At 42.7% G+C, this 23,714-nt stretch overlaps 1 protein-coding gene across 1 annotated transcript in view; it reads left to right on the top strand.

The window, feature by feature from the left end:
* The window catches only part of SERTAD4 (SERTA domain containing 4), a 28,529-nt gene extending 8,246 nt beyond the window's left edge, over positions 1-20,283 (top strand). Inside the window, exons 2-4 of the mRNA XM_081000602.1 lie at positions 6,108-6,363; positions 10,195-10,310; positions 16,072-20,283. Coding sequence (XP_080856728.1) covers positions 6,123-6,363; positions 10,195-10,310; positions 16,072-16,833 — 1,119 coding nt within the window. The 5' untranslated portion in view covers positions 6,108-6,122 and the 3' untranslated portion in view covers positions 16,834-20,283. The remainder of the gene's footprint in view (positions 1-6,107; positions 6,364-10,194; positions 10,311-16,071) is intronic.
* The last annotated feature ends 3,431 nt before the right edge of the window (positions 20,284-23,714 follow it).

The raw sequence follows: 23,714 nt of genomic DNA, 5'->3' as shown, positions 1-23,714 counted from the left end.
GTACATTTTTCACATGGTCCAGTCCATCCCCTGCCCACCCCCCTAATATTCTTAAGAGAGGCTCTTCTCCAGTCTTCAGAGAGTAGCTGGAAGTGGAGAGGCAGAAAAAGGTCCTCCTTTCCTTCCACTCTTCAATTTTATTCTGAAATCTTAGGCACAGTACTGTGCCCAGAACTCAGAAACTGCTCACGCTAATGAAACTCCCTGTCGCAAAATGCGCCTAGAACAATGGGAGTTTTGAATGCTGTCCATCTCTGCCTTTCTCTCACCAGCTTCTTATTTTGTGAAGACACTATCTCACATGGTACCCAACTGTATGTCACCTAATAAAATGATGCATCACCATTATGTTTTGTTGATCATATTTTAATGCATTTGAGTCTGCAGCTGGCTTTAGGGTCCTGGTGGGCTGGGAGGAAGATTATAAATTTAAAATAATATAAATTAATGGCTAGAACTGTCAAACTGTTACAAATAAATATTCTTCCATCCAGCTATGTAAATCTCATTGCATTTTCTTATAAGCACAGGTAAGCATAATGGCTTTATACAACTAAGAAATCAAAGAGTTTCAGAATTAGCAATACCACATGCTGTTTCCACAGAATATAGGGTAACTAATGAGGCCCTGCCAATACCAAGCATTGCTTCCACCTTTACTTTTTGGCCTTTAGGGATTTTAGTCAGATTTGCAGCATTATTGTAACAAGCATTTTAAATTTAACTTCTGTTTTAGTGGCATTCTGGAAATGCATAAAGACCCTTTTTCATTGACATTGTGAATGGCATCATTACAGTTCTCTCATTAGCATCATAATGACTCCAAAGGAATAGTGAGTGAAAATGGAGTAGTTGCTGAAGGAATAGTGAGCAAATGGAACAGTATAGCACTGCATAGTAGCCTCTTACAGAGCAGAGCTGCATAAATGCAAGAGGAGTCTGACATTTTAACCTTCAGGCTGCTTTGGATGCCTCAGGGTGTTCTCTTAATGCATGCATTCGGCTGGCAACAGGGAAAATCTGTGGTAGCCTAAGGATTAAGAGCTGGATTTAATAACAAATAAAAAAATAAAAATGGTCTGGTTTCCATACCACACAAAGCTTTGCAAACAGATTTTGAAGCCTGGATCTAGCCACAAATCAAGGCTTTATGTTACACTTTTTTGCAGAAAATATGTAGTGCACTGACTTCCCACCCCTTCATTACAAATAAGGATAGCGGTGCATTACCAGTAAATAACTAAATGTCAAGAACTATGGAGCTGATGTCTTATAACAACTTTCTATATGACACACTAATGGAAATCTTTAGGAGCAATAAGTAGCTTCCATCATTCTCTTTCTTTGTCACATGCCTAAAAGCCTAAAATTTAATCCCATGCTGCATCCCAACAAGAGACAGAATGTTGGTCACTGATTGGCAGATGAAGGGATTGGCTTAGTCTTCAAAGGTGTCTGCTGAATTCTACAGAACAAAGTATGTGGACTGTGATTGTCCCTAGGCATGGCTAAGAGGAAAAAGCTGCACCCCAGTTGCCCAACAGTATCTTTCAATGCACCCCTTTACGTTCTCAGTATACAGGTGCTGTGTTCAAATACACTTAATCATAATAATAGATGTTTTGGCAGTATATAATAATTACTGTGAATCTTATGGCTGAAAAACATCTCTATAGCTTAGTTGGTAGAGCGTGAGACTCTTAATTTGAGGGTCGTGGGTTTGAGCCTCAAGTTGAGCAGAAATATTCCTGCATTGCAGGGGTTGGTCTACATGACCCCCATGATACCTTCCAACTCTATGATTCTATAATCTGGTCAATTTCTTAGTTTAGATTCTGCTTCCTGGAAATACCTGGTGGACCATTGTGGCAACCTGGTCCTGGACCAAGTAAGCTCTTCATCTGATCCAGAAGGGTTCCGTGTGGGGTTTAACAAATCATGACACTTTACTACAATTATTTCATAAATATAGAATTTGATCCACCAGGCACAGTCTTGAGAAGACTTATTTGCAATAATGTATTAAATATGTTGCAATATGGTGGTTCAGGTTGCCTTCTGATTCCATGACACCTTGGTAACTTGAATGGTGCAAGCAGTGACTTGCGCTTCCAAAATTGCAATGTATTTGCAAATGGGACTGGGCCTTCAAGCTCTGCCATGTTTCCTGGGCAAAACCCCTTGCAGGCTTATTTTTAGGTAAGTTTGACATAAGGATCTAAGATCAGGTTCTGCTCACTGGTTTGGCACGCCAGCACTTGTTGCTGAAAAGCTTTTTGGAATAGCTGATCTATGGACAGTCTCTGGGACCTCTCCCTTTCTGGCACTAGCCAAACAAAGCAAGAGAATTTGTGCAGTGCAACTGAAGTATGTTAAATTGGGGGTTTTGCTAATCAGCCATGCAAAGAGCTGCTGCTGTTTCACTGCTCAGAAGACAGGTTAGAAAAACGTGTGGAGTTACCCTGGGAATCTAGTGCTCAATCTTTTGCATTTGTTTATGCAGCAGCCTTTAGCAGTGGGCAATTAAAATAATATTTTCTGGTGGTTTTTGTGTGTGAAATCAGTAGTGGTTGTAGACACTCCTGGAAATAAGAATTGGTTTCTTGGATGCACAACATTCTGTACCCTTAATTGGGAGGAAGTCCCAGTGAAATGAAAAGGCCTTGCTTGCTTATGAGTGAGCATGCATTGATTGCGATGTGAATTTTCTACCTAGTAGAAATTTAAGTAGTTCATGCTGGCTTCTAAAAACTCTTCCTTAGGAACAACATGGCACTCTGTGTAAGTTAGTATGATAAAGTGGGACAGTGTGCACAACAGCAAATTGATATGTGACAACAATCTGCAGACTGCAAAAAAATCACAACGAAGATAAATGTAACGAATTGAGCAAAGTTTGGCACTGAAGATTTCTCAGTGTTTACTTAGCAAAGAACTAAAAAGCCGGAAGCACTGGAGCAGCAGAGGTGTTCTAACATGTATAGATTCTGAAACTCTCCACTGTTTTGGATTAATCTATGTGTGCAAAAAGCTACTGTATGCAAAATGTTATTGTAACACCCACCCCCGGTATTTCTGAATACCACCTTTTGCAATCTTCCATAATATTTCTCTTTCACCTCCTCACTAAGGCTGCAGTACCATGCACATTTACTGGGAAGAAGTCCCATTGAATTCAGTAGGAGTGTGCCAAGTTACAGCAGCAATCAAACAATTTAGAGGAATGGAATCTCAGTGTGTTGCCTACAAAATGTGTGTGCTTGAGAGGTAAAAAAGGACCCCTGGATGGTTAAGTCCAGTCAAATTCAACTATGGAATGTAGCGCTCACCTCTACTTTCAGGCCAAGGGACAGCTTTTCTGGGTCATGTGGCCAGCATGACTGAACCGCTTCTGGTGCACGGAGCACCGTGATGAGTGCCAGAGCACATGGAAACACCATTTACCTTCCCGCTGCAGCTGGTATGCTTTCAAACTGCTAGTTGGCAGCCCGTCACTTGGATTTGAACTGCTGACCTTACGATCAGCAAGCCCAAGAGCCTCAGTGGTTTAGACCACAGCGCCATTCATGCCCTTTGTGCTAGAGAGCTGTAATGCAAGGCATAAGATCTTTATTAGGCCTGATGCAGCAAGGGCAACGCATGTATGAAGTAAAATAGGTCTCTATGCATTTATCCATCTGGACTCCACTCTTCTTTATGATGTTCACTATAGCTCAGTTGGTAGAGCATGAGACCCTTAATCTCGGGGTTGTGAGTTCAAGCCTCACATTGGGTGAAAGATTCCTGCATTGCCATGGGGTTGGACTAGATGATCCTCATGGTCCCTTCCAACTCTACAATTCTGCGATTCTGTGGTTTGTGTTTGAAAAGCCATACTGCTTTTATATTGTCAGTGTCAGCTTTGAAGACTGACCATCATGAAAAAACCTTTGCATTCAACAGCAGTGTTTTAGAGAGTGTGTGTGGATCTAGCCACTTCACAAATGGGGTCACATAGCAATAATTGGTTCAGTGAGGGAGATACAGCAGCTTCAAATGTGGTTGCCTCTGTTTTCACCATTAATGAATTGGCTCCCTTGTATGACTTTATTTAAAATTTACGTAAGACAAATAGTAAACCCCCCAAAATGTGGATCTCTCTTGCAGGAAATTTAGTGATACTTAAGTTCTATTGAAATCAGTGTGGATCAAGTTAGTGGTGAGTAGCTTAAGCCTCATCAATTTCAAAGGGGCTTAACTGTGACTAATTTGCTGGGGGTAGTTAGAGTGAGGATGGACTTCCCTAAGAAAGAAAGGAATATATTTCAGACGCATAGCTTCCAAATGCAGAGTTATGCAACAGAATCCATGGATAAATGACAATTTTGCAGTCTGCTAGACAACAGAATAGGTTAAGGAGCCCCGCTGCTAAATCCGGAGCACTTAAGTAGCCTTTCCACATTTTTCATCCAGAAGCCGGTGGAAATATTGCAAGGCTTGATCTGTTAACCATTTGGATCTGGGAATTTCAAAAAGGTGGTCCTTCGCTTTTGGCCCCAGCGCTATGTGCAACTGCAATTCCTCCTCTCACTCAGTTGAAACAGCAAGGGGCTTCTCCAACCAGTCTCGAATATTTTTTTGTTTCTTATTGTTCTAAGTCTTGACCTCCTGCTTCATCAATCCTGTCCAGACAGACTTTAATTTGTAACATGCTGCTGGCTATCCATTCCCTTTCCAACTTCTGCCTCCCCCACCCCCCACCCCCGAATTTGGAGGACCCTGTTATCTTCCTGCAGCGGTCCTGACTTGAGAAATATATGGAAAGAAAACAAAAATTCTTGTTTCTAGGAGAGCGCAGGGGAAGATGGGGGAGGCGCCTGGCTTTTGTGCCAAAGAGTAGGTGAATTAGTGTAGAAAGTGCATTGTGATGCGGTTTGCCTGCCTCTTTCAGAAAGTTCTCTCTCTCTTTCCCTCTTTCGCTCTCTCGCTGCTTTGGGACTGGATGGAGAGCTCACACAGCCTGGCTCCGGCCCCGGAGTCCCTGCTCCTGTTTAATATTCTACTTGCTCCACTGATGTTGTGCTTGGCTCCTGTGGGACTGCAACTCACGGCTTGAAACCGGAGCCAATTTTCTGTCTTAATCTCCGTGTTTTGACTGGAGGCAGATCCAGTTAAGCCCAATCGGGGCTGGTGGAAACAACTACCTAAGAGTCTCGCTCTGTTTCGCTTGGGGAAGGAAAAAAGAAGGGAGGAGGAGTAGGAGGAGTGGGGAAAGAAAGGGGGGGGGGAAATAAAGGAAGGGGGGGGGGAAGAAAAGCCAGCCTGCCTGCTTGCCTGCCACACATAAGAAACACATGCAGGCAATGTCGTTGGCGAGGTCGCTGTGTTTGCGCGAGTGAGACCGGCAGAGTATGCGGAGAGAATAAAGTGATCGTCTGGCAATCTGCGAGCATCCCTTGGATCGGTTTGTTGGCACTTTCTTCTTTCGGGAAAGGAAGAGGGGATCGCCGCTGAGCCGGAGCGCAGAGAGCAGCGGCGAAGGGATCTGGGGGGCAGCCAGTCAGCAAGCAAGCAAGAGGCGGCGGGGAGGGGTGGGGTGGGGAGAAGACTTGCCTTTCCGAGTGGAAGGGGCTGCGGCGGTGCTCCGAGCTCACTTACCTGGAAGTAAGGGCCCCCGGAATCCGCGGCACTTACTTCCAAGCAAGTGCGTTTGGAGAGGGGCGCGCGGAGAAGGTCAGCTCTTGGGTCTGGTGCCCCCCCCCCCCCGCGCGCTCCTTCAGCAGGAGCGTGTGTGGTCCCAGGGCAGCTGGGAGTGTGAGCCAGAATCCGTGCCAAGCGAAGACAAGGAAGGCGAAGGGGGAATGCTCCCGAGCGCGTGAAACCTGGAGCGCGTGAGTGCGAGAGGGCAAAACCTGGGTGAGAAAAGGCAAAGCAAGAGGCTGGGGTGGAGAGAGAGAGAGGATCCCTCGGTGGCAGCGGCAGATGCCAGGCAGACTGCGGGGCGCAGGCACGCAATGGCCGCTGCTGCCGCTCGGGCAAGGCAGGGCAGGGCAGGGCAAGGGGCGGGCGGCTGCTTGCCTGCCTGCCTGACCTGACGGGTCGCGCTCTACCTTTGTCTCCACTTGCAGATCGGAGGCGCCGCGATGACTCTGGTGCTGCCCCTGAGCAGCTTCTGCGAGCCCATTGTCTCCTCCGAAGGAGCCGCCGAGTTCCAGCCGCTGTGGGAGTCGCGCTGTTGCAGCAAGAGCAGCCCCGCCTCGGATGCGGCCGCCGCCGCCAGCAGCAGCAGCAGCAACAACAGCAGCCCGGGCCAAGCGCAGCCGCTGTCGCCGCCGCCGCCGAGCAACGACAGCAGGGCAGCGGCTGGGCAGCCCCCGGCGCCAGGTAAGGAGGTGGCTCAGGGCTTGCAGTCGGTTGCATCAGCATCAAACCACCATCTCCGGCTTCTTTCTCCAAAATCACAACAGTGGTGTGTGTGTTAAGTCAGTAAGCATCCAAGTCAGTAGTCATCCTCGGATGCTTACACGAAAGAGATGTGGGCAATATATGGCCTCCCCCCTGAGCGCGCGCCGTGTTATCCTCAGAACAACCCCTCGAGGTAGGTCAGGGAGGGACTGAGGGCTCAAGGTCACCCAGTGAATCCTGTGCTGAATAAGGGTCTAAATGCCCACCTTGTCCAGTATCCTCTTTCCAACAGGGGCAAACAAGATGTTCCTGGAAAGCTGGTGGCCAGGTCTGAAGATAAGAACCTCCCATTGTTGTTGTTCTCTGGTACACAAGAAGGACTCTATCTCTGCACTTGAAGGCTTTGTTCAGTTATCAGGGCTGCTCCTGCCGCTCTGCTCTGTAAGGAGAAGTGTCAGGGCAAAGGCATTTGTGCAGGAATCTTTTGCGGCCACTTAGAACTGCCTTAAAGGATTAGCATTTTAGTTATCTGGGGAGGCTAGTTTTGCACCACCTGCTCCAATGCACTTTTGCAGGTGTTAAGATCTCACTCTGAGCTCCTCCGGTGCGGGAGATAAGTGTGGGACAAAGACTGAAGGTGCCCTGACTCAAACCAGAGGAAATAGATGCTTTGCAGTGGCTGGCTTTGAAAAGAAAAGAAAAAAATCAAAGAGACTCACCAAATCCCAGAGCTTGCTTTTGGTGATACAGAGGAGTCCCAGAGCATAAGAGGGAATAATAAAGACAAAAGAGTGTCTTTGGGGCATAGTCCTCACAGAGAGAAGATGAAGCGACAAATCTGTCTCTAGATGATGCTACTTCAGGCTAGGGGTAGGAATTAACATGATTGATGCTCCTCTATACAAGGTAACACACACACACACACACACACACACACAGAGAGAGAGAAAGAGAGAGAGAGAGAGAGGGAGAGAGAGAGACTCCAGGTAGATAATCTGGGATGCCATTCAGATCAACTGTAGGTCATTGCTCTCCCTGACATGCCTCTTTTTGGTAGGACTTTATTTTTTGGCCCCAGGGAGTGGTGAATGGACATGAACTTAATCACAAGAGGTCCTACCTGCAGCCTGAAGTGATATGGTCTAGAGATGATTTTACTACCTCATCATGCATCTGAGAACCAGTCTTCTGTATTTGCAGTCTCTTAGTGCACACAGAGTATCCTTTCCACATCGCTGAAGGCCTTACACATTATGTCAATTGGGTGGCTGTCAATATATATTATTTTAAAATGTAGACCTAGGCATGGCTTGTGGGAGATTTCCACTGAGGCTGCAGTGCACAGGGCAGGGGAGGTCTAACCTTTTTCTCCCCAAGTGCACTCCTGGAGGAGGGAAAATCCCTTCACTGCAAAAAGACATAGAAAAAAGTTTCCATTGATGCACATGAAAATCCAGTCCCTGCTCCTACATACCTAGGATTAAATTGCCACCCCCCATATGCCTGCAAGCTGCACAATTAATATAACATGTAACATGTAGGCCCTAGGTTTCCGCAACATCCTATCTGCAATCTGAGTTCAGGACAAAACTTTATGGATTTCAGGGACAACGCTATGATTTATAGGAAGATTTGAATACATCATGGTCCCATGGTCTAGACCAGCCTTTGCTAACCTGGTGCCCTCCAGATGTTTTGGACTACAACCCCCCCAGCCCCATCCAGTTGTCAGAAGTTGGTCTAGATGAGAAGTTGGTCTAGATAATCCCCTCTCGTTCTATTCTTATGCACACAACAAGAGAAGTATGGAACTGCTTGTGGAATTGTGGTTTATTCTAGCCAAAGTTACTTAAAACAAATCAGGGTCGGACAGATCCAGTTTTGTTGAATAATTCTGCTTAAAATTAAAACTCCTCAGATGTTGATGTACATGTGGAGCTGTGGATAGTTATGAAATAAAATTGGAAGCTTTTAAGGCACCACCTCTTGAATACAAAGAAGGTTGCAAGGAGTGCATGAGCCCAAAATTACCCAAAGAGATCGTTCCTGATCACTTAGCCATGGTTTAGATGATCATCTAAACTTGGATACACTAGGCTAGTGTTTCTCAAACTTGAGTCTCCAACTGTTGTTGGACTACGACTCCCATCATCCCTAGCTAGCAGGTTAGGGATGATGGGAGCTGTAGTCCAACAACAGCTAGAGACTCAAGTTTGAGAAACACTCTGCTAGGCCTTACTTACAAGTAACTATAGATGTGAAGGGCAAATTGTGTTTCCTTCAGCGTGTTTAGAGACACTGAGCCTGCATATGCACCATACAGTTAAAGCACACACACCCTCAAAAGGATCCTGGGAACTGTAATTTACCCCTCACAGAGCTACAGTTCCCAGCACCCTTAACATACTATAGTTTCCAGGATTCTTGGTGTGGGTGTGTGCACTTTTAATATATGGTGCGTATGCAGCCCTAGTCTGCTTTGCTTTGAAATGCCATTCTTTGGCTATCTAAAAAGGCCTGGTTCTAAATATATTTGAGAAAAAGCCGGGGGGGGGGGAGGTTAAGATTAAAATTCTAAATTGATAACAGTAACTGTAGACTAGCTAGTTTTCAATACTGGTGATTGCTTAAATGTTTTTATATTTTGCCTGCAGCCATTGCATGAGCTTGTTGGCTAACTGTCAGTACAGTCTTTTTTAATAAATTAACTAACTAACTAACTAACTAACTAACTAACTAAGTCACTAACTAACATGCCACATGTAGACTTGGGGGTGTTCTGCTGCAAAGGAAACTAGATGCCACCCGGTTTGTCTTGCACATCATTTATTGGAGGTTGAAATTAACACTAGGAGGAAAATGCAATAAACCCCAAACAGGTGGCCATATTAAGTGCTAGGCAGTAATTAAAATTTCACTCTCAATGGTAGCATATGGTTTGATTGGAGTATTGTGACCCAGGCTAGATTACAGTATCCATTGGTCTCAAAAGAGCTCAAAGTAATTACATTTTTGGCTACCTGTTCCAAATAACTTCCTTTCTATTGGGCTTAAAGGGCACCATCCCAAGTTGGTTATTACAGCAAATTATGCTTATTTGATAAATAAATTACAAATTGGATTTGTCTTCCCATGAGCCCAGCATTTTTTTCTTGCCAGAGGAGGGTGATGTAAGTGTACTGTTGTTAAGAATTGAATTTTTTTGGGGGTAGGGGTGACTTTAAAAAGCTCTGGCACTTTAGTTATTAAAATCAAATTCTTGATTAACGTAGCATTAATTTTCACAGGTAGCAGCCCACTTAACTACATCCATTAATAATTCCCCTTCCCAATAATTTGGAGAGTTGTCTCAGCCTTTTCCAAGAAAGTTAAGCCAAACTTATAAATCTTTAGCAACTAATACTTATGCCACCAATGCATTAAACTTAATCAGCCCTGTCTAATTCCTCGAACTACTACAGAGTGTGGTCATGAACGTTGCAGTTTTTCAAATGGCTTGAACAGACAGAATGAATGTTTCCTTGAAGTCAAGTATGCAGAGGGTGCTTAAGCTCATGTGACAACTGTGCTTAAATAAACAGACTTGTTTCCTAAACGGTCTTGCAGCACAACCCTTCATTGCCTACAGCTTTTTCTCACAAAAACTATTATTAAACCGAATTTCTGTTTTGTTAATGCTATATAAGCATATAAAGAAATATGTAGTAGAGTTCTGATGCACTGGGGAAGAAACGGATAAGGCTTTTCTTCTACTTTTTTGGAGTGGGGGGACCTCAGACAGATTGCTACATGCTATTTATTTTCTCACAGGATCTCACCACAGAGGAATTTCAAATCCTGTAACAACATCCAAGATCACGTACTTTAAAAGGAAATATGTGGAAGAGGAGGACTTCCACCCCCCACTCAGCAGCTGTACACCTAAAGTAAGTTTCAGAGAGCAATCTTTAGGAATCTGCCTTGAAGCCAAATGCAACATACATGTGGATCCCAGCTAGCAATCAACCCAATATGGACGTAACCCATGTGTGTGCCTTCAGACTCTACTGTGTTCCACTGCTTGTATCTGAAAATACTCCACCTGGGTTACGTCCATATTTCAGTTCCTGTTTCTTTCTTTCTTTTTTGTTTTGTTTTAAATATATCTGTATCTGCTTTCCCTCCACTTGCACTCAACTAGTATGATGAATGGAATAGCTGTCACTTTTGCTTTTTTTACAACAATCAGATATAGACACCCTGAATGCTTATACAGTCGTATCTTGGTTGACGAACGCCTTGCGAGTCAAACGTTTTGGCTTCCAAACGCCGCAATTCCGGAAGTGAGTGTTCCAGTTTGCGAACATTCTTTGGAACCCGAACATCCGACACAGCTTCTGATTGACTGCAGGAGCTTCCTGCAGCCAATTGGAAGCCATGCCTTGGTTTCTGAATGTTTTGGAAGTAGAACGGACTTCTGGAATGGATTCTGTTCGACTTTCGAGGTACGACTGTATACCCAATGAGTCTTGGAGCACATTTCCTTTTTGTAATGCATTTCATTTCATTTATTGCCTATATTTCATTTTCCCGTTCCCGGGAAGAACCCAAAGTGGTCCATAGCAAGCACCTCTGTTAAGACAACATATCAGAATAATCAATATATTAAAACATAGCACATGTAAAAATATACCAAAAATTAAAGTCACATACATCTCTAAACAATAGTACAGCAAACCTATTAAATCCATACAAATTAATTCAATAATAAGGTTCCTCCTTCATGTCACCATTCAGTGTCTCCATACTTAGCTTTGTGTGTACACAGAAGGGAGCTACTTCTCTGTGGGATGATCCCATGTCTCTGAACAATGCATCTGAATAGTCTTCCAGCCATGTGCTCTAAACTTCCATGCTCTCAGGTTCATGCTGGATGAGGCAGATGAAACCTGGCTTGGCCCTCACTGGGACACTCCTGGCATTCTTCTTGCTGCTCCCGATCTGCTGGATGGCAAATGCCCATGGTGTCCAAGGGAAACAGGAGTAAACCAGGAGTAAAACAGAACAAACAGCTGTGTCCCTGGCTTCCACCTTTGCAATCCACCACTGCTACCACTCCAAATTCTGCTGCATTGCATGTTCTTCCTCCCCCACAATACTGAATCCCCATTACCTAGCAGATAAAGATGGTGGTAGCCAAAGACATTTTGGAGGCTGGGGCAAAGCATACAAATGTCACCTTGTTCAATGGCATGAAATATATATATAATAGCCAACAAAACAATTGAGAATTTGCTGTTATTTAATGCTGCCCCCAAATCTACCACCTGATGTAGGCTGCTTCGCCTGGCCTAAATTGTAGGATGAAACTTGGGCAAAATATCCTGGGTAAGGACTGACTGATCCCATTTAGATAAATCTGGGAAATGCCTGGTCCAGATTTTACTGATGGTGAGGGAAGGAATGGGATGGAAGCATGGGAAGATCCTGAATCCAGATGTCCAGATGCCAGATGTCCAAGCTAAATCTCAACTCAGCCAAAAACACATTGGACAGCCTTAACCTTCAGCTGCAGCTCCTTGCACCTAACTAGAGCCCACCTTAAGGGGTTGTTGTAAGAATCATGAGAGCCAGTTTACATCTTAGAATGGCTGTGCATTGGTGGACAGGAAGCAATTGCAGACGGAAGGAAGTTTACAAAAAGGGTTTTTTCCCATCACTTTCTCCCCAGTGTCCTGCTCTGAGCCCCTTGAAAGCTTTTCTCGAGGGTCAATGAATCCTCTTGAAGAATAGGAATAGGGTTTGCGGACCCTGCTGAGGAGGGAGCAGAATTCACCCATAACTGATCAGAGTAGAGCCAGCTTCTATGACTTTTAGTATATATTTTGTCTTTTTTATGCTGCGAACTGCCCTGAGATCTATGGACAAAGGGTGGTATACAAATTTAATTGATATTGATAATGATAATAATTCTCCTTCCATAGCATCCAGTTGTGCCCCTTCTGCTATTGTTCAAGGGTTAGGTGTTTATTTATTGTGACAGGCCATTGCTTTACACTTTACTCTGCTGAAGGCTCAGCAATTCAGATAGCCACAATAACATTAAAAAGCAACTTTGTTTTCCATTTACATACTATTTTTCATTGGGACACGTAGCAAATGCTGCTGTTGTTGCGGTCCTTGTTACTATATCCCACAAATTCCATTTGTGACAAAACGTCTGCAAAGGGAAGTTTTAATGTAATATGTAGCTTTGCTTCACCATACTCATAAAACTCCAGAGCAAGAAAAAAACAACAAACCACCACCACATATACCTGTTTCCTGTTCCTGATGGCATTAGCTGAAATATGAAATGTTTGAGATACAATGGACTAAAAAACTGAAACAAAAACATGTGACTTTGTTCCCCAAAAGCAGATTTACAGAATAGCTCATCATAGTGAATGAAAAAAAATATGGAATACTGTATAATTAAAAGTGCCACTGTAAAGGAATAGTCCTGAAGATCACTCCCAGTGGATATCAAACTTTCTAGTTTCTGAATCATAGTAGGTGTCAGTATTAGGAAAGCAGTGTTTTACAGAATACTCACTGTTTAGATATACAGTTCTTACCTAATTTATTGTTCACTCCCACTCCTCATGAGATCAGGTAGCAATTTTGCAGACCTTGCAACTTAGATCTTTCTTTTCAGCCTACTGAAAATATACTACGGAGAGCAAATTAATGTATAAGAGCATTGCAAGCTTGCCATATTGCCCAGACATCTGGAAAATTAAGCTTTAAGCCCAGGGGAATGTTGGATTCTATGCTTCATGTGCATCATGACCTTTTTGCTAAGTAAGGTTGCCAAATGTGATGGTGATTTTTGTAAAGCAGATAGTTTTCCACTGGGAACTGGACAGAGACCAGCAGATAGTTTCGCAGAAAGCTTTGCAGCCTGCCAGATATTTGTTGGTTTCTAGTCATGGCAATAGTGACTGCAATTGAGCCAGGGACTATGAGAAGTCTTTAAAAAAACCAAAAAACCCCACCACTGAGTGCATACAATGAACTTCTTGTATAAAACTGTGTTTATTTCAGAAACAATATTTCTGAAGCAGGGTAACTAATTACTTCATCTTTTTTTCACTTATAGCGTGCTTTTTTTTGCATTGCATATTTCCCCTAGAAATAGCCGTTTGTTAGAAATTAATAATGAATTCCATTTCAAAGTGGGATAGTGCAAAGCCTGGAACTAGTTTCTAAAGCACCAGAAGTGTCGTCAAGATGCACAGAAGGTTTTGCTCAAAGGGAAAGGATGCTGCATTGTTTTGAGAGAGGCTATGAGAAAAATGGACCGTTGGAAAATAGCCTTATTATCTCCATAGGAAAGATTTTTCCTCTCTGCCAAAATTCTTTGGCCACAAGGGAAAATCGGAACAAGAAAAACAAGACACAGAGAGGAATATCCTTTTCTTCTCATACAATATTTGCGTATGTTTTGGTTTATCTTAATCTATCAAGAGAGGAAGAAAGGAGGCAATTGTGCCAAGAGCAAATCTATGGGCTGGTAGCCCACGCTTCCTTCACCAAGGCTTCTGAACTTGAAGAAATTCTCTGGAGCTTTCCCCACTCTAGCCTGCTGCATAAAGAAATAGATGACATCACTTCCTGTTTTCTGTATCTGCTTCTGCTCCTATGCAAATAGCAAGAAGCCGCTTCACAAAACAGGAAGTGACAGTGTACCTTCAGGTGGCAGGAAGAAAACAGGGCAGGGGCTAATGACCACCAGAGACAACAGCAGCAGATGATGGGGCAGAAGGTTGCAGCAGGAAACAGGCACAGTGACAGAACCTGTCACAGAATTTTGGATTTGATGTCCTGCTTTATCACTACCCGAAGGAGTCTCAAAGCGGCTAACAATCTCCTTTCCCTTCCTCCCCCACAACAAACACTCTGTGAGGTGAGTGGGGCTGAGAGACTTCAGAGAGAAGTGTGACTAGCCTAAGGTCACCTAGCAGTTGCATGTGGAGGAGCAGGGATGTGAACCCAGTTCACCAGATTACAAGTCCACCGCTCTTAACCACTACACCATGCTGCCTCTCACAGCTGACACCAGTTGCCACATTACTTTTTCTTTCTTTTTTTAATACAATTTGTTTTTTGTGGGTTAAGGAGGTTGGGTATGCTGCTCAGTGAAGCACCAATGGAGATTCAAGGCATATCCATCACCATCCTTTCCCTGGAATGCTTCTTGGATCCCTCTAGAAAACCATTGGGGAAGGGACTGCAGTGAAAAGGGGAACGTGGCAAAAGCAATCTTCCCGCTTTTCCAGCATGAATTCCTGCGGGATTGCTGTCCCTTTGGCAAACAGAAGGACAGCTCTATGTCTTATGATAGGAACATATAGATACCTAAGGGTTGCTGAGTTCATAGTATCAGAATTGTAGTGCTGGGTGGGACCCCAAGGACCAGCTAGTTCAGCCGTCTGCAATGCAGGAATCTGAACTAGACCATACACAACAGACAGCCTCTGCTTAACCTCTGCTTAAAAAACTCCAAGGAAGGAGAGTCTCTTGAGAGTCTGTTATGGATATGAAATTAGCCTGTGTATTATAAGGAAAGAAGCTTTTTTCCAGATAAAAACATCTCTGGTTAAATTAACCCTCTGGTTAATTCACGTTCCTGCAAATCTCATTTGTGTCATTTCTTCATTAGAAATATTTTTTCCCCTGCCATGGAAGCTAACGATTGTTGGAGGAAGTATGGTACTGCTCAAAAGTACAGATAATTTTTGGTTTGTTTCAGTTTTTCCCCTTTCTGCATATACACTATTCTCCACAAGGACACAGTTTGGCTCAAGAAGATTCCTCACAGCTGAACTAACATTGAAAAATGTCAATATCCCAGCACCGGAACACAGGAACATAGGAAGCTGCCTTATTATAATTCAGACTGTTGGTTCATCCAGCTCAGGACACTGCCCGGCAGCAGCTGTCCAGGGTTTCAGACAGAAGTCTTTCCCCAGTGCTACCTGGAGATGCCTGGGATTGAACCTGGGACCTTCTGCATGCAAAAGAGATGCTCTACCATTAGGCTACAGCCCTTCTCCTGGGACCATATGGTCTCGATTCCTTCAGATCTTGGCTATTGACTAACTAGCTTTCCTGGGCTGCACTTTGGTAATGACAAGCCCACTAATCAGCTACTGTACTGGTTTGGGGGAGTTGAATGTGCTAGAGGGCAGGGCAGAGAGGTCTTAAAACAGGCATGTTCAAAGTCCGTTTCAGGGACCTAATCCGGTCTGCTGGTGCAATCTCTGCCCCTGTGGCAGTTTATTTCCTGGGGGGAAATCAACAACTTTGGGGTAAAATTGTAAAACTTTAATCCTAAAAAAAAAGGTCAATAACTATGGTCGGCCCTCATGCATGTTCACTTCATTAAATCTGGCCCTCTTTGAAAAAAGTTTGGGCACCCCTGTCTTAAAATAAATATGACTGCCCTAAGTGTTAAATGATGGTCAGACAGGTAGAATCTCAACAACATGTTTCAGCTGACCTGCATTACACCCATCTTAATAATAATAATAATAATAATAATAATAATAATAATAATTTATTTATACCCCACTGATCTGGCTGGGTTTCCCCAGCCACTCTGGGCGGCTCCCAACAGAATATTAATAATTTGTTGTTGTTATCCCCTCTCTCTTTCATCTGTAGACGATATCCGTCTTTGAGGAGCGGGCGCATATCCTTTACATGTCTTTGGAAAAACTGAAGTACATTGACGACCCCGAAGTCTACTTAAGGAGATCCGTCCTCATAAACAATTTAATGAAGAGAATTCATGGGGAAATTATCATGCAAAACAACTGGTGCTTCCCTGCTTGCTCCTTTGGGGGGGCCTCTGCCCAGGAGTGGTTTGTTTCTCATGACTGTCCTTATAGAAAACGCCTTCGGATGGCAAGGGAGGACTGCGAAAAGATCCACACCTGCTGTTTTTACCAAGAATGCAGCAGCCACTATTTAAGTTTGCCATTGTCTGCTAATTCTGCAATGGGAAATTCCTCCTCCTCTTCCTCCTCCTCCTCCTCTTCCTCCTCCTCCTCTTCCTCCTCCTCCTCCTCTTCGATATCTATGCCAAGTTGTTCCTGGGGTGTTGGCAGCACCCCAGTTTACCGGAGCGATGATCAGATACACATCAATGAAATTTTCATTACTAATGCTGGGCTGCATGGGAACCAGGACAAGACCGTATTAACCAATGAGAAAGGAAGCCACGATATAGAACGAGACCGTGCCTCAGATTGGGAGCCTATGAAAAGCGACCATGGCATTGCATGTAAAAGCAAATGTTATGATTATTTTGAGACGGGGCGTGCTGACAAGAGCAACATGAACGAATCTTGGAAGAAATCCTTACGAAAAAGGGAATGCTTACCAGGTGGCAAAATATGTTGCAGTAAAGGAAGTAAAATATGAACCACCTTCCTAATAACTGCAGTTCTAAAGCACGCACAAGCATGTTGAATTTATCGAACAATATTTCATTCCGGATGAATTTTTCTGATAGTTTTATACAGCCAATACAATCATATCACAAGCTTCATGGATAGTTTAAAAGACTTGGCAGCAGAGTGCGTTGGAGTGTATGTATGTATGGTCTGCATCGCAGAGCTATTGATACATATATGGAATCTTCATAAAGAGCTCAGTTGAATTGCAATGTGTATTTTAGCTTTTGTCGCTGAGGAAAACCAATAAACCAGACGGAGAAAACACACAACCCTTTTCACCTAGTCCCCTGGGGAGTCTGACATGTATTAAGAGGAATCTCCTTTGTGCGTATCAATTAATTATATATCTGATAAACAAATTATTACCAGCAAAGGGGGAGGTCTACTTCTTGCCCAAGAATAATGGCCGTGAGAAAGACTAGGGAGAGTTGAAGAAGAAAACACCCATATCGTTATCTAGTATTGATACCATTCAGATGTATTTATGTGTCTGGTTCAACTGACCCAACTGGTTGCAATAAGACCTTTTATGGAATCTTAATCAGAAGCAAACAGTTCCAGCACATGCACAGTTTTAAGCTAAGCTGCAAGAATGAGTGAGCCTTATGGTGGTTTGTTGCTATAAAGGGCAGAATTTCTTTGGTGCCTTACTTTTTAATCTTAATTTTTCCAGGGTGAAAATTAAGTTGTTGTTGTTTTTTAAAAAACAAACAAACAAACGAAAACAAAAACAGCTTCAGCAGGGATGTAACCTAAACAGGAAATAAAATAATAATAACAGGGTGGATCAAATATTATTAGAAACCTGTATCCTTTGAAATACTGTGTTTGATTTCCTATTCAAATGCATCTATTCTTCGTTTTTGCTCAATTGCTTTTTGATTTGCCATAGTTAGGAAGGACTGAAGAAGAAGAAGAAACAATAGAGAGATGTCTCTTGTAAACAAGCATTAGCTGCTTGAACATTTCTATGGCAACTGTCTGTTGCTGTGATTTTTCCCTTTTTTTTCCTGGTATAATGAAGTTCATGAACCAGTGGCATGCTTTATACTTTATTCTGTTTCACATCATTTTCTCTCTTTAAAATTGTAAAGAGCATGTACTGGGGTTTCATATAACTTTAGGGTTTTTTTATTTTGGGGAAGAAAAGCACAATGTTACTAAATGATGTGGTGATATAAGATTTTATCTGAAATGAATGTAAGGGTTTTATTTTTATTTTTTAAAGATTATCTTGGAGAAACAGGGGGGATAATCTTCAATTGTAAGAAGCACATTTTGTTCATTTTCAGGTGTCTTCAATTTAAAACTCACATTTTGAGCAGGATCTGGCTGAAGTTCAGCCTGTTTGAATCCCACACGTAACAGGGGGAGGGTTAGGCACACCATGAATTTTGCCCCACTGAAATCGCCAAGATATTTTGATTGCTGAAAGAACCAACCAACCAGATGGGGGGGAAAACACTCAACTCTTTACATTTATCCTCCCCACAGGAGAGCAAGACCTGAATTAAGAGCAATCTTAATTTTAGCACAACGCTTAACTTTGACTGAATCTTGCCCTTGTTTTTGTTTAGGGGCAAATGAAGAGCTTCCTTTAACTGAGACTTAATCTATGTTTCAGTCACCACAGAATTCCAAATTATCAGCAGGGTGTATTCAATTGTAACCTCCCGCCACACACCCCACACAAAAGAAAGAGGGGGGTGTTTGATCTTCAAGGCCTGTTTGCTGTTCCCTTAAACCTCTGTTTTTTATTCCCAGTGCAATAGCCACATGGATTACTCAAATAACTATGGGCACTTCCAGATTGTGCTATTTTCAAGTGGGATTCAATCATGTACCAGCAAATTCAGGTTGTGCTGTTGATTTAACCTGCAAATCCCCCACATGCAAATTCAGACTTTTTGTGATATGGAAAGTGATGGGGAAATGTGCTGGAAAACGTCTAACCTACCCGTAAACAAATTGGGATGAAGTCACAATAAATAGGTCATTGGAAAGTGACTTCCATAGTATCTCTCAAATCTCTCATTCGTCACCCTACAGTCTACAGGTTGCAGACAAAGGGCCAAGTGAGGCTAACTAAGTATTCAGCAGCTCCTGTTCCCCTATGGGCACACTTTTGATGCAGTTCTCAGCCAGGATGTGAGGGGAAGGACTTCTGCCAGAGGGCTGCTGCCAGCCAGAGCACACAATATTTGGCAAGGTGGATACAGTGTCTGGCACGGTATAAGGCACTTCCTATGCTCAGGTTTGACCTGAGAACCATCCGACCTCATTGCAGATATGGAAGGTCCATTGTAGCTACTCAAAATAGATCCCAGGGATTATCTGTATGGTGGTGGCCTAGGTACCTGCAACTAGCAACCAGTGAGAATTTCCCCTTGTTTTCTTTTAACAATGGAACTGGGAGCTCACTGTAGGGACAAAGCTGAAAATGTGATAGGGATTTTAAACCAATTTGAAATATGTAGGATTCAGGAATGTGAGTGGGCAGTGCAGTGGGTGACCTTGCAGTGCCCTTGTCTGTTTGTGACACCCATGGGCCACCAGGTTAGCCAAGCTGTTATGCTTCCACATCTGCTGCAAGCCAGAGCTGAGCAGGGGAAGGAGGATAATATGGGTGGATTTTAACAGGGGTTCCAAATCTGGGAACATGGGACTAGTCATAGAACTACACAAGCAAGCAGATGGGGCAGGTGAGGGACACTCCAATAGCTGGGAAGGGATGCAAAGCAGGAAGCTCAACATCTTAGGAGCCAGCCATGAAGAACCAAGTCCTTGACCAGGGACAACTTCATTACGGATTTCAGTGTTTTCCTTTGTTCTGCTCCACCCACCCTCCTGCATTCTTTTTAAAACACCTAGGTGAGATTGCACAGTAGACCAACACATTCTGTTGTCATCGTTAACAGCTTGTCATTTGCATAAGGTATGATTGTGTTGAAGATATTTCTACCTTTCTTGGGTGTATTTCTTGGAAATACAAAGACAAAATTCTGCAGAGAATTAAATATAATCTTTATCTATGCCAAAAGTAAGAAATTTGCAAGGATGATCAATTCTAATATTTTTTTTTTAAATTATCCTACCTTATTTCTCCAAGACAAAAGCATTTTTAAAAATTGCTATCAATATTAAATATAGGTCTCATTCATACAGTGTATGAGTAGGATCATTTAGTCATTTGTCCACATGGACCATTTTTTTAATTGCTGATTTTTCTTGTGTTTATATTCAGTTGAGAATAGAAAAATCTGTTCTTTTCCAGTATATGTCAAACATCTGATGTTTTAAGCTTAGATATTTAGGTACTTGTATACTAAGTGGTGTTGTAGTAAAGTGAGTTTTTTTTCTTGATATATATTTATTAAAATGATTAAAAAAATCATTTTGATTTAAAACCTTTAAATGTGGTGGTTGTTTATTTCGCCATCGAGAAACAGCATTTATGTGAAATGTTTCTGTGGGCAAAATATATGGCTGATTCTGTTCCTTTTGGCTAGATCAACCCAAGGATTAAATTTCAGATCACTTTGGTATGTCAATCTATTATGCCCACTTTATATATTGATAAATGCCTCTTGCAGTTTGCAAGCACTGAGACTTTCCTGCTAAAACGGATAATCCCTCTTTCCCTTTTCCTTAATCTGATAATTGTTGACAACATGTGTACATGAAAATTGCCCTGGATTTGGACAGCAAATTCCCATCTTCTAATGTGAGGCTGCTTTGCAATTCCCACAGCTCAACAATGTGTCCCCATTTTGCTTTTCCCCATGTGGGAATGAAGGCCAAAATCAGTGGTGCATCTTGGGGTTTCAAATTTCAGTGCAACACCAAAATTCAGCACCCCTTTGAACTGGTTGTGCTCCCCTAAATCCACCTCTGCCACTCTTACGAAGCAGAATTAATGCTGTTGTTTCTTTAAATTTCATGGGGAAGATGTCAGACATTTCCAGTACTGTAACTGGAAGCCTCATTCTGATGAACTGCTCACTTCATTAATGGGGCTAAACCAGCGAGGCCTACCCCTGATCACACATACGCTGCCTGGCCCCAACTGTGCACAGATAGCAGAGTCCGGGCCAGCCAGATTTTGTGATATTACGGGCAGAACTAGCTGGCAAAGCCCCATTCCACAGCTTACACTTCAACAGAAGGTGTGAGTAGTTTGCCGGAACAGGGCTAAATTATCTTGGACTACATGATTATGGGTACCGAGATTCTGCCCGGATGAGGAAATGCACGCAAATTGGGATGGTTCTAGATGGCCCATGAGTGGTTTTGAACTCATGGAATCTCCTGTTCATGGAAGAGGGGGGAGGCAAATCCATTTCTGCAGGTGGCAACCTCCACTGGATTAGCAACCTTTTTATAAACTAAGGTCCTCTGACATTCAGGAAAGGAGACTCCATTCCCTCTGAATTGGATTGGCAGAACAAAACGTTAGAATATGCAGAATTAGCAAGATTGACAGCAAGATTCAGAGATTATACAGACCAAATATTTAACAGAGAGTGGGACATTTACAGAGTACACCTAAAAGAACAATGTAAAAATCTAAATTCTTTGACAGGCCTGGATTGACTTTTGAATGAAATAAGAGAATTTTACAAAACCAATACAACCAAAACAACTTAGGAGAGAGAAAGTTAAGTGAGTAGTCAAAAATATAATTTAGGAACCACAATGGGGGGATTGGAAATCATGATGGAATTAGTTATGTATGAATCTAATTTTTTTTTGGTAATAAGTATCGATTTTGGATTGTTTTTGTTGATTGTTTTGTGTTGTTTTGTTTTTAAAACCAATAAAACATAAAAAAGACATCCAGGAAAATGCCAAGGCGTACGTGCTAGTGAGACTGAATTTGCTGCCATTGGCAGTACTGCAGAAGAGATTCCATAAAATACCACTTGCAGAGAGACTATGCCCCTGTGAACAGAATCCTATAGAATCAGTCATGCAGGTTCTATTGCACTGCCCCTTGTATCAGACAATTCAATCTAAGTTCATCAAGCAGTTGGTTGGTAGCAGGGCATGGCAGTCAGATGAATGTAAGGTAGACTTCCTAATGTTTATGCAGATGGAGATAGTAGCCAGGTTTCTGCAACATGCCACGAGGATTCGTGAATGTTATACAAGAGTATTTTAATTTGTTAGATGCGGATTTTTTTGAGTGATTTTACTGTACGCCTCCTCCTCTCATGTGGAAAAAGACTTCCACATACATTGTTGTTGTTTAGTCAGTTAGTCGTGTCCAACTCTTTGTGACCCCATGGACCAGAGCATGCCAGGCACTCCTGTCTTCTACTGCCTCCCCGAGTTTCGTCAAATTCTTGTTGGTCGCTTCTATAACACTGTCCAACCATCTCATCCTCTGTAGTCCCCTTCTCCTTGTGCCCTCAATCTTACCAAACACCAGAGTTTTTTCCAGGGAGTCTTCTCTTCTTATGAGGTGGCCAAAGTATTTGAGCCTCAGCTTCAGGATCTGCCCTTCCCGTGAGCACTCATCCACAACTGGCACCCACATACATATCACCAACTAAATTAAGAACTTCAGGCGTAAGCCAGATATGCATCCCCAGGCAGGTACCACCTACACTCACTTCAGTACTTTCAGTGAGATGTGTTCAAGGATACACATTGATAAATGTATCCTCAATTCTATCCTGGAATATCTAATCCCTCATGACCCTTGGGGTCCCTTCCAACTCTATGATTTTATGATAAAACCAATTATTACTTTTGACCAGGGTTGGACTTAACCTTAAAGGTTAAGGATTTCCTTAACCTTAAAGGTTAAGAAGAACCTTAAAGATTCTGATATCTTCTTTAGTAAGTGAAGCCAACACATCTTTATATAGAAAGATGAACACAGACAGACAGACAGACAGACAGACAGACATTTCATTCATTCATTCAAATCATTGGAAGAACATCCAAAGAGGTGTGGGGGGGGGGTCTTCCTCAATTCTGACTTGCAAATTATTGATGTACAACAAAATCCTCACTTGAACATTTTCAGTGCAATCCTATGCTTGCTTACTCTGATGTAAATCCTGCTGGAAAAATTACAAAGGAGAGCTGGGCCTAAGCAGAAAATCTTATGGGGAATGGTGGAAGAAAGTGGGTTAACAAAAACAGATTAATTTTTGATTTTTAGAAATTTAAAGAAAGGGAAGAAAGGAGGGAAGGGAGTTCACTGTATTCACTGAGGGTAGGACAACAAGCCATAGGTTCTAATTCTGAGATGTGTGTTAAAATTAAACATTGGGGAATACTTTTTAAATGTCTGAGCATATCAGCAACACAGTAAGTAGCACAGGGGTACAGTGGTGTCTTATATCCTTGGAGGTTTTCAAGAAAAAAGAGCGTGCAGGCAACTAGAAAGGCTGTGAAGGATGTCCTGCTGGGCAGAAATTAATCCCTATATGTAAAGTTGATTGGTTCCCCTCCCCTAATATTTTTACTGGGGGGAAACTAAAAATAGAACATTTAATAAAATAATATGTGCCTAAGGGGAAAGGATTATAGGACAAGATTGTCCAAAGCTGCTTGTCAGAAAGTGGGCTCTAGCTAGCATTATGGATGGGTGGATGGATATCCCACCTTTTCCCCAAAGACACAAGGCAGCATTCAACGGTTTCTGCAGGCAGCAGGTTAAATCAAGGATAAGCATATTGTTAATGGGTCCTGCCATTTCTTGAAGCCTAATGAGGTAGAACTTTTACATTTCCAAGGCCACATACCACTTTGAGTTGGGGAAGTAATGAAGAAGAAGAAGAAGAAGAGTTTGGATTTGATATCCCGCCTTTCACTCCCTTTAAGGAGTCTCAA

Source organism: Podarcis pityusensis (genome assembly GCF_964106645.2).
Source record: "Podarcis pityusensis genome assembly, chromosome: 3".
Lineage (NCBI taxonomy): Eukaryota > Metazoa > Chordata > Lepidosauria > Squamata > Lacertidae > Podarcis > Podarcis pityusensis.
Note: the sequence above shows the minus strand (reverse complement) of the source record. Positions and strands in the feature narration are given on the sequence as shown.